The 15,328-nt window shown below is 45.1% G+C and overlaps 1 protein-coding gene across 1 annotated transcript in view; it reads right to left on the bottom strand.

The window, feature by feature from the left end:
- The window catches only part of LOC144129874 (fatty acid synthase-like), a 69,445-nt gene that overhangs the window by 35,063 nt on the left and 19,054 nt on the right, over positions 1 to 15,328 (bottom strand). Inside the window, exons 9-14 of the mRNA XM_077663935.1 lie at positions 14,057 to 14,286; positions 10,712 to 10,915; positions 9,151 to 9,408; positions 7,314 to 7,530; positions 2,215 to 2,469; positions 982 to 1,155 (exon numbers count right to left, since the gene is read on the bottom strand). Coding sequence (XP_077520061.1) covers positions 982 to 1,155; positions 2,215 to 2,469; positions 7,314 to 7,530; positions 9,151 to 9,408; positions 10,712 to 10,915; positions 14,057 to 14,286 — 1,338 coding nt within the window. The remainder of the gene's footprint in view (positions 1 to 981; positions 1,156 to 2,214; positions 2,470 to 7,313; positions 7,531 to 9,150; positions 9,409 to 10,711; positions 10,916 to 14,056; positions 14,287 to 15,328) is intronic.

Raw genomic sequence — 15,328 nt, forward strand, 5'->3', positions numbered from 1 at the left:
AAATGGGCCGCTGCTTCGTGCAGGCCGACACCCTAGTTTTGGCAGCAGGAAAACAATAACGCTTAGGTTTGACTGTGTTGTGGGTCCGCCAACGAAAGCTCCGAGCGGTCAACTTGCGATTGAAGTGACCGGCAGCGCGTGTGGCATATTGCTTATACAGCGGTATCGCAAAGCCCGTCAGTGGGTAGAAAACTTCATTTGTACCCTGCACCAAGACGAGTGTGAGAGCGTAAGATCGCGATAAAACTCGAAAAAATAGACGGCCCTATTTCTGTTCCAAATATTTTCCGCGGGCAATCAGACGTCCCACAGCATCACCTGCGTCATGCAGTAACAGAATTTATTGAGCTAGTTTGAAAAATATTTATCCGAATAATTTCCCTCAGTTTCCGGATAATTCCTAAAATTCTTTCAAAATCTGTGAACAATCTTTTTTTTTTCCTTTAGGCATGGTTTTAGGCGAAGGTTTCATTTTAGGCGAAGGTTTAATTTTTATAGCCGGACATCACTATACGGCAGCTCTACGCTACCACCTAATGGTACTGACGGCCATCGCGTCAGAGGTGTAAGCGCTCGGCTTGGTTCGTCTGCGTTCAGATTAGCGTCTGTTGCTATGTTAGTTCAGCGAAATAGTCCATAATTAAAGAGTGATGTTGCAAATTGAGAGTTATGCTTCCTGCCATGGCCATATGTTGCCACACCTTACAGCTCCATAACAGTACCTTAAAATCGCGGCAAGGTAACTGATTGTCGTTAAACCTGACGGGCTGGATTCCAAGAAAAGACAAGCGCAGCAGGCGTGGAGGCAGAGAGCTAGGTGGGCGAATGAGTACGGAAGTTTGCGGAGATACGGTTGCCGCAGCTGGAACTGGACAGGCTTAATTGGTGAGATATGAGAGAGCTAGGCCTCTTTCCTGCAGTGGTCGTAGTAAGGCTGATGATTATGATAATAGCGCCATATTGAAACGGGCTTATACTGACCAGCGTCTCCGGATCCTCGAGCCACTCGAACATGGAGTTCAGGGTCAACGCGGCATGACTGGATCTTCACTGGCAGCCTGAAAACTCGTTGAGGGTTGGCCAAGATGCGGAACTGCAGCATGCTGTCAAGGAAGGTCACCCAGTTGTCCTCCCATTTGATCTTCCCAAAAGAACCTGTGGGAATTGAAGCGGGAAACAAAGCCTTTCTACACGCTCTGCTAGTTACTTCCGCGAGAGTTAACGGTGAATACATTGCAGCAAAATAAACTAGCAATATCACAGCACAAGGGTCGCGCATAGCGCAGCAACTATTAGTGATAAAATTTCCGTGCCCGGGAAATCTTCGCTTGCTTTTAATGCGACGGCATATATGGCTCATCGACAACGATACCCGGCATTGGCGTTGAACAGCAGCAGTGGTCCCAAAAATCTCAGATGATGTCGCCGTGAGATCACAGGAAAATAACATTCCTTCCGAAGGTGCGGGGAATTGAACGCAGGACTTTCAGATTGCGAGGCGAGCAAGCAACCCAAAAGGCCAGAAAACCGCGATGCTTCTTGGCGAACAAAGGTGAACCTAGTTTACGCGTTGCTCCTTACCACTGTATGCGAATGAGTGGGTTTGTCATTACAAAGGAAAAGGAAAAAATAATTGAAAATAAAAAAGTTCGCATTCAAAGCACGTCAGTAGCCTTAAGTGCCCTCTGTAATTTTTGCTTTATCAATTTCAGCAAACAGGAAGGGTGTTACGTAAGGGGTGATTACAGCCTAGGTAATACGCCAGCTCGGTGTTCACAATTTTTGTGGAGGGCTCATAACTCAGGGTACTCTACTGAAATATCCTCAACAGTGTACTTTGCAGTGGCTTTGACCAGCATGGGAAAGTGTGATTAGCTTAGCTGGAGCACAACCAATATCGTGACTATGATTATGATGGTGGATTTTAATGACGCAAAGGCAGCTTTGACAACCAGCGCCATAGCACTAAGTATTTTCACTACTCAAGGTGGGGTCAGAGGTCCATTTCACAAGCATTCCTCCCAAAGAAGCCGAGCACCAGGCCAGGAGAAAACTTGTACTCACTGTATCATCTGTGACTACCCGGCGGCACTGGGGACTGAACCCCCGCTTCCCGCTTACCAAGTGGGTGCTCAGACCACTATAGGCCACCGCTGCGGCACAACCAATATCTTATTGCTGCCGATGAATTTAGATAGTTTATTATTCGCTCACCCTCTAAGTCGGCCTGCAGGATACCTTGGAAGCTTCCGCCGTACTCATAGCCACGCAGCCTGAACTCCTTATAGATGTCTTTGGTGTCCAGCTCGTAGGTCACTGCCTCCACTGGAGGTTCAGGGGTTTCCTTGAACAAAATCTTCTCTTCTTCCTCCGCCATACGGATGCGACCATTGGCTGCAACCTTCCCGGCTTCGCAGATCTCGAACTCGCCGGATGCTCGCATGATGTTGACCACGAGTCGCACTGGGCCTGCCGAGTTGAAACTACATGATCAGCAACGGAACTGTGATCCGCAATTTTACAGCGACAGATGATATTAGCTTTGGTTTAGCCAAACAGCCTTGCATTCTGCGGTTAAATCTACAGCATCGGCCGTAAGTCTTCAATTACTCAGCGAAATAAAGTTCATTGAATAATTAAAATTCCATTCAAGGTAATATTAATCTAATCCAATTCAGTTCAGTTGCCACGTACCAACCACAGTAGGCTGCAAAGCGAAGAGAAGAAAATTCTCTCTACGTTTGAAGGATAGGATGGGGAGGAAAAGTGCGAGAGGAAAAGGGAGAAAAGAGGGTGGGAGCTAGGCGATAAGTGGCCCAATAGCTTGACAGGTTATGGCGAGAGCGGAGGAAGGTGGCTACCGTGGAAGGAAGAGGCCATGGCAACGGCGGAGAAATGCATAACATAAGGGCGGTTCCAGACAGAATTCAGGGCTATATGGCTAAACCAAATCTTCATAGCTTGCACTGATTCATTCACTACGCCGGCAAGAGTAGCTCCAAAATTTTTTTCTGTTTTTATGTGAAGCCCGACTAAATGATATGTCGAATAAAATTCAACCCAGATAGCTTTCATTCGGTCTCATGCGCCGAAATGCTAGCGGTGAGAATGGACGCGCTATTAAGGTATGAGTTCGTTTCCGGCAAAGTGGTCATCACTCCAACTATAAATAAAAGGCACACTCCGACACGAATTATATAATGCTCATGTCCTACACATTTAACTCCTCTTTATTCCAGTGTTCCAGTGGCCGAATGCGCCGAACTTTTCAATAACGCATTCAAATCCGTTTTTACCCGTGAAGATCTCCCTCTACCTCCTATTTCTGTCAGCACTTCTAATACGTCAATGTCCGAAATATGTATAAGTGAGACAGGTATCTTATCCTTACTAGGGAAGCTTGAAACAACATCAGCATCAGATCACCTTGGCTTTAATAACAAAATACTCAAAAATTCATCTGATGGTATTCATCGCATCTTGTCCGCTATTTTTTCACAATCTCTATCATCAGGCGTGATTCCGCTGGACTGACGCCTAGCTAAAGTTGTGCCAATTTTCAAGTCTGGTGATCGTTCCTCACCACTAAATTACCGACCCATTTCATTAACTAGCACTGTTTGCAAACCTCTTGAACACGTAATTCACTCGCAGGTAATTAACTATATTGAAGAACATAACATTATCTTTAAATATCAACATGGGTTCCGTAAAGGCTACTCATGCGAAACGCAACTTGCCGGATTCATTCAAGACATACATTCATCGATCGATGCTAGCATTCAAGTATACTCCATATTTCTTGATTTTTCCAAAGCTTTCGACAGAGTACGTCACAACCGGTTATTAATGAAACTAACACTGCTTAATATTCACCCTCTTGTCATTGCATGGGTTAAAGTTTTTCTCTTTTCCGGGTCTCAATTTACAGCTGTCAATAACCACAATTCGTCTTTCAGTCAAGTACACTCTGGCGTCCCACAAGGAAGTGTGCTTGGCCCCTTACTTTTCCTAATATTTATCAACGATTTACCGGTTTCCATTTCTTCCCATATCAGACTTTTTGCTGATGATTGTGTAATTTATCGCAAAATTTATTCTAACACCGATTGCCAATCCCTTCAATCTGACCTGGATTCAGTAAAAGCATGGTGCTCAACCTGGCTTATGCAACTTAATCATTCAAAAACTAAATTGATGTCTTTTACTAACCGAATGTCTCGAATTCAAACAGCATACTCCTTAAATAATAGCTCACTCGAGCTAGTCACCACGTATAAGTACTTAGGACTTCACCTTCATTCAGACTTAGCATGAAACCACCATATTAACATTATGCTTGCATCTGCTAATCGGTCATTAGGTCTCTTAAAACATAACCTAAAGCATGCTCCTCCTCACCTCCGTGCCCATGCCTATACCACTCTAATTCGACCTAAAATCGAATATGCCTCGGCTATTTGGGACCCTTACCAATCTTACCTAATAAATAACATTTAATCATTGCAGAACCGCGCCGTTCGTTTTATTTACTCCGATTATTCACGTAACACCAGCATCACAGCCTGAAAGAAACGCGCAGGTCTCCAGGATTTATGTCTCCGCCGCAAAATTGCACGACTATCACTTTTTCATAAACTTTATCATCATCCATCACTTCATAACGACTTTTTTTCTTTGCTTCCTTCGATTTTTGACCGCCGCGATCATCCCTTTAAAGTTAGGCGTTTCACGTGCAGAACATTTAACTATGCGCATTCATTCTTACCACGCACAATATCTGACTGGAACACTCTGCCTTCACATATCGCAACCACCACTGATCCTGATAAATATTTTAATCTTATATCTTCAATAACTACTGCTTAACTCTTCGCATACATTGTTATTTTTTCATGGCTTCCTTTACAGGGTATGTTATTGAGGGTATGTTATTAAATGATTCATTGCATTTGTGTTCTGTTTGTATAATTTTAATACTGCAGTAATCTTCGTTCTTTGCCGCGCTGCCATTCTTTTGATTCTTTTGCTTACTTATGTCATGCAAATTGTCTTATTTTTGCTTTTGTTGTTTTATATTTGTGGTTTTGTTTTATTCTGTTCATTTGCCTGTGCCCCCCCCCCCCTATGTAATACCCTCTCGAGGGCCTTTAGGGGTATTCTGTGTAAACAAAATAAATATTACCTAGAGGCCCCAGGAATTGAGGCTATGTCTCTGTTTGTTACCCACATATCTGAAATTTTTTACCCACATAAGGGGTGGGTAACAAATGCAAGCATAAGTTATGTGCACAAGTAAAACACGTCGCCCACGTATGTTCTCTGTAAAATATTTGATCTATTCGGTTCGAAAATGTAGACGGGCAGATTACTATGGCAACATCGTGTGGAAGGCCGTTCCAGTCCGAATCTTCCCTAGGAAAGAATGATGTGGCAAACGTAGTAGTTAATGGGATTGCCAATGCGGAGTGAAATGCGTGCCGGAGTACTGATGCAGGGTGTATATTAAGTGAGCTGTACCAATGAGCAGGGACTGTAATTAGGTTTTAAACGTGCACGTAGCTCGAAGGAGTGCACAGCTGCGGAGAAGGTTACTCCTGGAGCTTTTCAGTGTACAGGGCCAACGGAACAATCATAAGATTAATTGCCGGAAAATGTGGGGCATGTGAAACCATGTTAATTCCTTGCCTGTGAGCGTGCCTGCCTGAGTACGACCTGCCGCCCTTGTCTTAAATAGTATTGACATATATCACCAGAACTATAATACAGCGTTAGGTAGTAACGAGAAGGAGGGCAAAAAAAGGATACAGACGATTACGATTGTTCCCAATACAGAATTTGAGCGCAGCTATTTGTGTGTTTTGATTTTGTGCGGTATTCTTCTACTACGGCATGGGCTGACCGAGCCCAGGATGAGACCAAGGATACTCTTTCCGAGCGACTCGCGTCGCCAGACACACAGCGGAAATCGGTGAGTGGCGGTCTTAGCGCGCTTAAAATGAGACGGGAGGTGTCGGACAATGAGTAGATATATAATGTTTGATTGCCGCGTGCAAGGCGTTTGGATTACGCCGTGCGAGTTGAGCGGCTAAGCAATGAAAGCGGTGAAAATTCAGACAAGCAGGCTTGAACCTATCAGAGGGGTAAAAAACGCCCCCTGCTACGCCTCGGCTCTGTAAGCGTGCCTTCTTTAGATGCGTGCCACCTGAACCCACCAATGAATTGAGGCCTGAGCAGTCGCACTGCTCTAAAACCAGACCCAATTGGCAGAAGGCCCTGCGAGGAAAACCAATGATTCAAACGCAAGAAGCGCGTACTGCGCCTTACAACAGGACATGAACAAACTTGTGCCGCCTCGTACACGTCTATGTTCTCCATGATTTCCCATCTTGTCTCTGTATTATATAATCATCAACACCGACTGGGTAAAAACACCTTCGGATTTTCCGTTTGCAAGAAGCACGCCATTTTCAGCGCGAGTTCAGAGAGCATGGGCTTGGTGACACAAACTGGAACAAGTTTATTCTGGGAATCGCTGTCTGAATGTATTAAAACAAACGCGCCTTCCTGGACCTCGCCTCTGCGAGCCGTGCCTTGTTTAGATGGGTAGGCCTTGTTAATTGGAGATCCAATATCGAATTCTTTATCCTGGAGAAGATGTAATTTCTCTTGTGGGGATTACGATGACGACGACGACCTCATTCATGCTAGTTCGCCTCGCTCATCAGTACGTAAAGCGGAGAATTAATTTTAAAACAGCGCAGTAAGAATTAGGGCGTGATGGAGGAGAGCAAATGGAACACTAACAAAGCAGACGGGGCAGGCGCTTCCCACGCCTTCAGCGCCGCTACCACCAGCGCATGTTCCGTCTGCTTTTAATGTGACACCATTAGGAGCCTCATCGGGAAAAAAAATGTGTCGTTGCAACCTTAATTCCCAAGACCAGAGGTGGCGTCAACAGACCGAAAGTGACAACTTGACGTTTCAAAGTTCACTCATTGAGTCCGTGTCGCCACCTCCAAACTTCTTCGGGGAAACATCTAACCACCAGGTAGATGACGCGAAGAGATGGCTGGTTGTGTGCAGACAGACGCGTAGTGGTCCACAAACACCACCATGAAAGAATGACACAAAACTCGATGTAAAGGAATCATCAGCTTCTAACGCTATCGCAGTGCCTACACAAAAAGCAGTTAGGTGTCACCGGAAATTTTGTCTCTGTCCTATCGGCACCCACCCCCTCACCGTTAATGCGTTATTTTTAAATGAACTTGTATTAACTTATAGGAATGTCAGCGTTAAGATTGACTTACCCCTCCGCGGCAGAATGATGGCCCTGTGGAGGGTGACGTTCTCGAAGGTCACCGGCACTTCTTGGAATGGCTTGCTTGAGCATTTGGCCAAGTACTTCCAGGCTAGTACTAAGTAGCCAGCCGCCGGAAAGAGTATGCGCCCGTCTAGCTGGTGTCCCGTCAAGTAGGCGTCTCCCTCGTTGGCCTCTAGGTCTACCTCGACGACATCCTCCGTCGACTGCGTATTTTTTTACACGTATATGTGCAAGTCGATAAGAAATGCAGAGTCCTTTACAACGTTTTCAGCTTACTTTTTTACATCCATGAACATTTTATACTTCATTCGACGGATTCGGCGACATCAACGCTTAATATTTTCGGCCTCTTGCCTTCGCTCTATCGTTCGCGATGTCACTGGTGCAAGTATACCGTCACCTTCGCGACACCTTCTGTTCTTGGTCCTACCTCCAGCTTCCATGATAACCTCCGTCACGAGGCTTGTGAATGCCTCGGAAGTCGGGCTAGCTGATTTTACCTTTTTGCGTGCTCGCATGAATCTCACGCCGTTAAAGGTCTACGAGAGGGTCCCGAATGAGAGGGCTTCTTGGCTCTCGAGTGAAACGGAACGCACATCCCTGGACGTGTGTAAGCGTTTACACAAATTTATTCGAGGGCCCGCGTTTCTAAGGGAATGCTGAGTTATATGAACAAGAAGCTGCCTAGGAATGCGAAACGTGAGAGGCGAAGAAAGGCTGCTTAGCAAACGCCAGTGTCCGTCACAGTGAATACAGAGTTTGAGCACCAATTCGGCAGGAACCCGCTGGGACATCTTTGCAACGCTCAGGAGCAGCCCTCTGTTCTACGCGATCCTCTCATAGGCCAGTCTAAGTAACGCTACCTGCATGTACAGCCAATCCGTCAAGACAAGAGATGCGGCTTTTTAGTCAGCATGACATGTGATGTTGGGATGAAGGTAAGGATGCTGAATAAAGAACAGGAATGGTTACGCATACTTAAGCTGCGGTCTTGCATGTTTTTGGTTCAACGTACTGAGGCTCACGGCAATGAGGGGAAAAAAGAAACGAAAAAATAAGACGTGAAAGGTGGCATATTTCTAGTTTAAACTTCTGACTTTGCGAGAAAGCATATCGGGATTAAAAATTAGCAGTGGCTTAGCTCGGCTATGCCAGAATATACGCAGCGAGATGTGCGTTTTCCTGGCTGAGCTTGTTGTGATCACTGTATAATTAGCAATGAGAGTCATTGGGCTCCATCTCAGCGGCTATGCGCCATCTATTACGCTCGGCAGAGTGGAATCTTCGTTTGGCAAGCTGTTCCTATCTCTGTTAGGGCGTCTCCGCTGCTCTCTTCGTCTTCTTACCCTCAGTCTCTCTTTGTTGAATAGCCAACTGCCAGGCGAAATCCTCCGGATCACATTCTGAAGTGTGACATCTATTTTTTCTAGATGTACCTGACGACTCAGGCCTACAGCAAAGGGCAGTAGTTTTCATTTGCGAGCGAGCGAGCGAGACGAAACATTATTATGATTCAAATTTGTATTCGATGGTTGTTATCCTAACTCCGCAGCTCAGCGCGAGGGAGGGACGGACAGCGTTCCCAGTGGAGTGGCAGATGTTTGGTGCATAAAATACACGTCGACACTGCGTTACCTAAGACAAAAACCTCGTAGAACCATCGACGAAAAATTGAAACAGAGCTTCCAAAGCGTTCACTGCTGATGGCCGCTGAGTCCAACCTCGTGTAAGAAAGGAAACTATTACCCAATGGTTTTTATCGTTAACTGGTGTAACACGACGGGCCAGACTAGAAATGCTCGCACATGCCCTGCCCGCCTTACCTGTGCATTTCCAGGGAAGTCGCTCCATTTTGCGACAGTCCACCGCTGGGAATGGTCCCAGCTGACCAGATGCGAGATGGGGGGCGTGCCGCGTGGGACTGGCCAAGGCACTGGCGGGTACAACGTGGACAAGTCGAGCTGCACGCCGAGCGTATGCAGCTTGCCCAGCGTACTGAGGAAGAAAGTCAGGTTGTCCGCATCGCGTTTCATCAGGCCCAGGCAGGTCGCACCGGAGCCTAAGGTGCGTGTCAGGATAGGCTGCGAGAAATTGGTAGGATGAACTATAGAGGCACATGAGCACGGTCAGCGAGAAACCAGAAGGATATATCCCTTTAAGCAGCGCAGCGTATTGTCCGCTATTACTGACTAGATTCATGCTTAATGACGAAAGTTCTGAAATTGCTCTTGGAATTTTCACTGTAATTTCCAGACTGTTATTATGGTGATATGGTGTCTTGTAGCGAACCGGCAATAACAAGCCTGCATAGTCCCACCGTAAATACTGCTGCGGAAACCATGCTACCTTTCCTATACATTGGGACTTCTCTGTCTACCCTTGGTCTGTCTCTGTTCTAAGATTCAGTCCAAGAACAGTTCAGCCCAGTGGGACAAGTTTCTGACGTTCCAATACCAAGTTCTCCGCACATGTGTTTGCTCATGTGTCTGTGTTTTCGCCCGTCCCTCTCGTTACTGTTGTTGAGTCATTTCCATCAACGTGCACAACACAGCCCGACTAAACCCTCTTCTTGGACGCCGGTTAATAATCTTAGTTTAAGTCTGGATGTCTATTCGGAAATTGACATTTGATTCTATATATTGGTCCTGCTGCTCTGTAGAAGGAAAAAAATGCTCGACTTTCCGCTTCTGTCCTCCTTGAGCGAAGACAGCAGAGCGACATGGCCAAGTATCAGCTGGATAAATTATTCTCACCAACCGGCATTTTCATTCCATAAGCAAACGACAAGGGCAGCATTCACTGGTCACGAACGACTAATGCAGAGTCCGCGGTCAGCTACGCCCACCTTACGACTCTATAAGCCGCTCAAAATCTCCTCCGATATAGAGCGTAAAAAAAGTGCAATTCATACCACCAAAAACTAAGTTAGCAAAGAGTAGCGCCTGAGTACAGAAGAACTCAACATGTAAACTATAGAATAGCGTCTTTTCCCAAAGAGTTGAACTATGAACGGGAATGAACATCTAAATGCCAGAAATAACATACAAGCAGCTAAAATATCAGTGTAAAAATTAGCCTTAAGGCTGCGATCTGTCTTGATAGTCTGTCTGAAATCGAGACACATCTTTAGGTACTTGACATGCGTAGCGAGGTGACATGCGTGACAACAAGAGAAACAGGATTTTTTTTTTCGTACACGATGAAATCTTGAAAGTTGAATGGAATTTTTCGCAGCCTGTAAATTAGCCTTGGATGCATAGTGACGTGGTACATGTATTACAAGATCACCATCCACAGCGTGAACCGTATGGCCGTTAAAGAACAACTGGGTTTCCTCCAGCTGTCGTACTGAGCAAGTGCTCAGTGCGAGAAACGAAAACTCACCTTCAGGAGGCAGTGGGGTGCAATCTCGATCAGGATGGCGTCATCGGGCACGTGCTGTAGTGCATCTCGGAAGAGCACGGGGGACAGAAGATTGTTGACGTAGTACTCTCCAGAGGCGAACTGTGCGGCTGGTTCGTGCCAGCGACGGGCCGTCACCGAGGTGCTCACCCACCGGTCGCTGCGGCGCCTAGGCTCCGGAACCACCTGTTCGGTGGGTATGCATCACACCGAACAAGATCGCAATATTGCTGCGAGATATCCTCTCAAGGAAATATTTTCCGTGGTATCCACCTTATCACAGCTATGTGACTGCAAGTGAAGCTCTGCGGGTTTGCCAACAGGGTTAACAAGTGCAGCAGTCATTTGGCACAGAAAATCCGAATCGATTCATCCAACAGCATGCACCCCATGCCTATAAATTTCAATCAAGACGATTTTTGAACGGTAAGTTGTTCATGAAAATAATATTTTCGTATATCGTAAGGTCCCAGTGAAACGATCAATATAGCTGCAGATCTCCCCTCAACAGGCTTGCATTTTTTTACTATTAATGCTTTTGCTATCGTCAGAGACGTTCCCCATTGGTTTTTCTATTGCAGTATTGACTACTGTATGCGTGTTATGAACAAATTTTTGTATAAACGCTTTGTGATTCATCGAAAGAATAGATTATTTCCTCGAACATTTTCATAACAGTACCTTTGAGTATTCTACAGTTGGCCGACAATTAAAATTGGTTCCTAAAAATCCTGGACTTGTTAAGCTCATCCCTATGGAAGATTACGATTGCTCTACTATATTGTTTATTTCTAATTCAAGATCGGCTCACAGCTCATATGAAAATCGGCTAATGTTAAATGGTCTCTTCCTTGAATGCAAAACTTACCTAGTGGTGCCCCTCAAATGATTTTAGCAACATATTTATATTCATGTGACGTCAGACTCGCCTTCTCCAGGCACTTTTAGTGTTTAGTCTATAGAGAAGGCTGTTCAGTATTTTTGCTGTGTTTTGTAAAACAGTGCAAAATTTAGGAATTAGCAGACTTTGTTAAAGCAGGCTGTAAGAATTCATGACTAAGTAATTGCATTATATTATATAGATATTCTGGACCATAGTAAAGCACGCTATATTGGCTTTACGGCGCGGAAAGGAAAAAAGTATGCGTCAGTGCCGCTATCGCTAAGCGCGTATTAGTTAAAATGGTTACAGCAAACATGCATTCGAAAGCGGATAGGAACCAATGTTCTCGTCGAATCATTGAAAGGCGCAAATAGCTCATCGCTAAAAAGCTTCAGCGCTTCCAGCGGCAAAATGTTGCTAAAGGTTCAAGTTAAAAGCATTCATGTCACTCAATATGAACGTTTGCAGGGATCAGCAAGTCAGCAAGTTTCACGCCAGGATGGATGGATGGATGTTAGGAGCGTCTGTGTAGAAACAGTGTGGTATTGGATGCCACTATGCCCAATTTCTTTCTTTGTATTTCTGTAATCAAACTTTCAAACTTGAAAGTACTGGCTATGATTTCTTTCTTCCTTCAAAATGCAAATTTTTGCCGACTTTTACGCTCTACTATTTCTGAATCCTCAACTCGCATATTTACTTTTCTGCCCTTAATATACAAGCTCACCCATCAATACTCCCGCCGTTCTTTACTAACATATACCGCAGATTCGTTCACGGCAATTTCGTTACCTCTAAACCCGAATGTTTCGGGGACAGAGACTCTACATGCATCGGTACCTCGACTGATACTGCCACAATCTAGCCAAACATACTTCATTGTTTCTACATGTTAACCCCGCATTGCTAATGTAAAATCATGTTGGTTAAATTTCGTTTTATGCTTCGCTTTCTAAGCCACCGCTATCTCGATTCAAACAGCATCTCTCTTCCGGTTGCATTATCATAGAACGCCTAAATTAGATCTTTCTGCCCTCTGGCATGCAACCTAGAGACAACTGCCATCACCCACCACCTCAGCTTCATGCAACGGAGGTTCACTGATTTCATCGTCATACGAATTCTTCTTTTTGGCTCTTCCATTTCCCACATTTTCTCTTATTCTGAATCATTTTTTACTGTCACAAAACCTTCAACTCAGCGTAGCTCGCAGTCGGCGCCTAGTTCAAAATGACAAAAGAGAATTGCATTGTCGGTATAGACTCCACCCAAAATCCGGCATACTGTGCTGTGCCGAGAGGGGATGGCCAAGGGAGCAACGCAGCAAACGTTCGTACTTGCGACTGTTGAAAAAAGAGCTCAATTAATGGTGGAAGGTCGCATTGAACCTAGTGTCTATTAGCTGGTGAATTTTCGGTCACTACCTAAGCTTTTACTTACTTGCTTGATGTCTGTACGAGCCTTCGAACATTGAGGAGCTGCTTCACGCAGTGACACGTGAGCTTTGGCTAGTGACGGTTTTCTTTTTGTAGCTTACAGAATTATCGGGTCGCCACTGAATTTTGATGCGTAACCTATATCCGCTTCAATTCTAAACATTTAGGTGCACATTGTACTGTCAGCAATAAATTACAACGCGAACAAAAAAACTAAGGTAGCAACACAAAAGCACCACTATATTAGCTCCTGGAGAAGAAATACTAGCAAGGTTGATTACACCTCTAGAGTAGAGTCTTCGCGCCTTCGAAGTTAAAATAATCTGAGCTAGTATTGAGGTTAACCTGAACAAGAGCTTTTTTATTTTCCTATTGATGGTTCCATTCTCTTGTTCGCATTTCATTTCTTGCCGATAGTACAAAATAGCAATTTTTTGTTCCGCGATGTTTCTGCCATCATTAGATTTTTTTCATTTTGCAATTTTATTTTGCAGATTACAAATCCTGTTTCACTCTTTTAGTGTCTATCGTTAAGAATTAATCTAAGAAGATGTGCTCGTACTTTTCAGCATTTTCCAGTCAAAATATTTGTAAAAAGAGACCTTTAGTAACAACTAACCATACAATAGCTGCATTCTATGAGGCACCAAACATTTTTTGTCGCTGGAGGTACTGGCATCCAAAGCATTAAAACTATCTGGCACTTTATGCAATAAAGCAGGAAACTGTTTGTACATTTTACAAATTTTGATTTTTTTTTTAATTTATAAGCCTAATGTCATAAATATTTACCAAAAATTATAAGCCAGGTTTCTATAAAAAATTTAAAATTTCCCAGCGCTGCAAAATATTTATACTTTCAATGCATTCTGTCAAATATAACTCTTATCTTCGTTTTGATGCGCTGCGAGCTAATATAACTAACTTTTTCTCAGTCAAAACTAATAAATAGAACCTAGAAAAAATATCAGTTTTTCCCATGAGCGGAAAGTGTTCAAGTCAGTTCACCTTCTCTAGGGCCTCTCGAATAGGTGGCCCGATGCTTTCAACGTATTTGCTGTGGAAGGCCACGTTCATGCTGTCAAACTCCCGCACGAACACCCTCTCAGCCTTGAGCTCCGCGACCAATGCAGCAACGGCGTCAGCAGGACCGGATATGGTCACCGAGTCCTCGGCATTGTGGCAGGCTGGCACCACGCCGTCGCGGCAGCGCTTTGTCGCCTCTTCCCATGTCAACCCTTAAAAACAAACAGTCGTGTCGCCGCTCAAGCACACAGCGCAATTCAACATACCGCACTCGTCTGCTGGGTTTTGGCACGGAACTTCAGCTACTGTGACAAAGCATGCGAGACTCAGTGGTACGACAGTTGGGGTTTAACGAACTCTATGAGAAGATGTACTTTATTATACTGTGTGCCTTACACTTACTGACCAGTGCTGATCATTGTCGGAGCAGCGGTGTAATGGACGCTTGCTCGTGGTTCGCTTGACGCTTCAATGTCTTGAGCAACATCAGTTTGAGCACTCGGACACGTGAACAGCAACGATAAACGAGGCGCCGAAGTTTTTTTGTCTCGTCGTTATTGCCTTCTTCATGTTATACTGTTAAAGCCTTTACTTATCGTGTAGAGTGTATACAGTGTGTACTTTGTATAGCAGAAAGTGTCGCGCAGCACCGTTACTTGTGGTGTTGTGGTGGTGGTGGCGTGAGGGTCGCAAATTTCATGCGCGAGCGTTTCTTAATAAGATCCTTTGTTATCTGGGAAAGCTCGCCATGGCTTGCCCAGTTCTTCTAACTCCTACTTTGCTGGGCGTCCTCTCTCGCAATTGCCCCTTCGTTCTTTCGTGCGCGCGCATCACGTTCTTCTCCTGCGCATTCGCATCGCATGTTCGCATCAAATCTTTTGTAACACAGCTCCTGTTATCGCGGTCCTACTTCGGCTCCCCTTTCCTTGCCCTTGGTTGTCCTTCCCGGCCCCTCGCCCCGCCGCGGTGGCTCAGTGGTCAGGGCGCTCGACTACTGATCCGGAGTTCCCGGGTTCGAACCCGACCGCGGCGGCTGCGTTTTTATGGAGGAAAAACGCTAAGGCGCCCGTGTGCTGTGCGATGTCAGTGCACGTTAAAGATCCCCAGGTGGTCGAAATTATTCCGGAGCCCTCCACTACGGCACGTATTCTTCCTTTCTTCTTTCACTCCCTCCTTTATCCCTTCCCTTACGGCGCGGTTCAGGTGTCCAACGATATATGAGACAGATACTGCGCCATTTCCTTTCCCCAAAAA

Source organism: Amblyomma americanum, chromosome 4, assembly GCF_052857255.1.
Source record: "Amblyomma americanum isolate KBUSLIRL-KWMA chromosome 4, ASM5285725v1, whole genome shotgun sequence".
Lineage (NCBI taxonomy): Eukaryota > Metazoa > Arthropoda > Arachnida > Ixodida > Ixodidae > Amblyomma > Amblyomma americanum.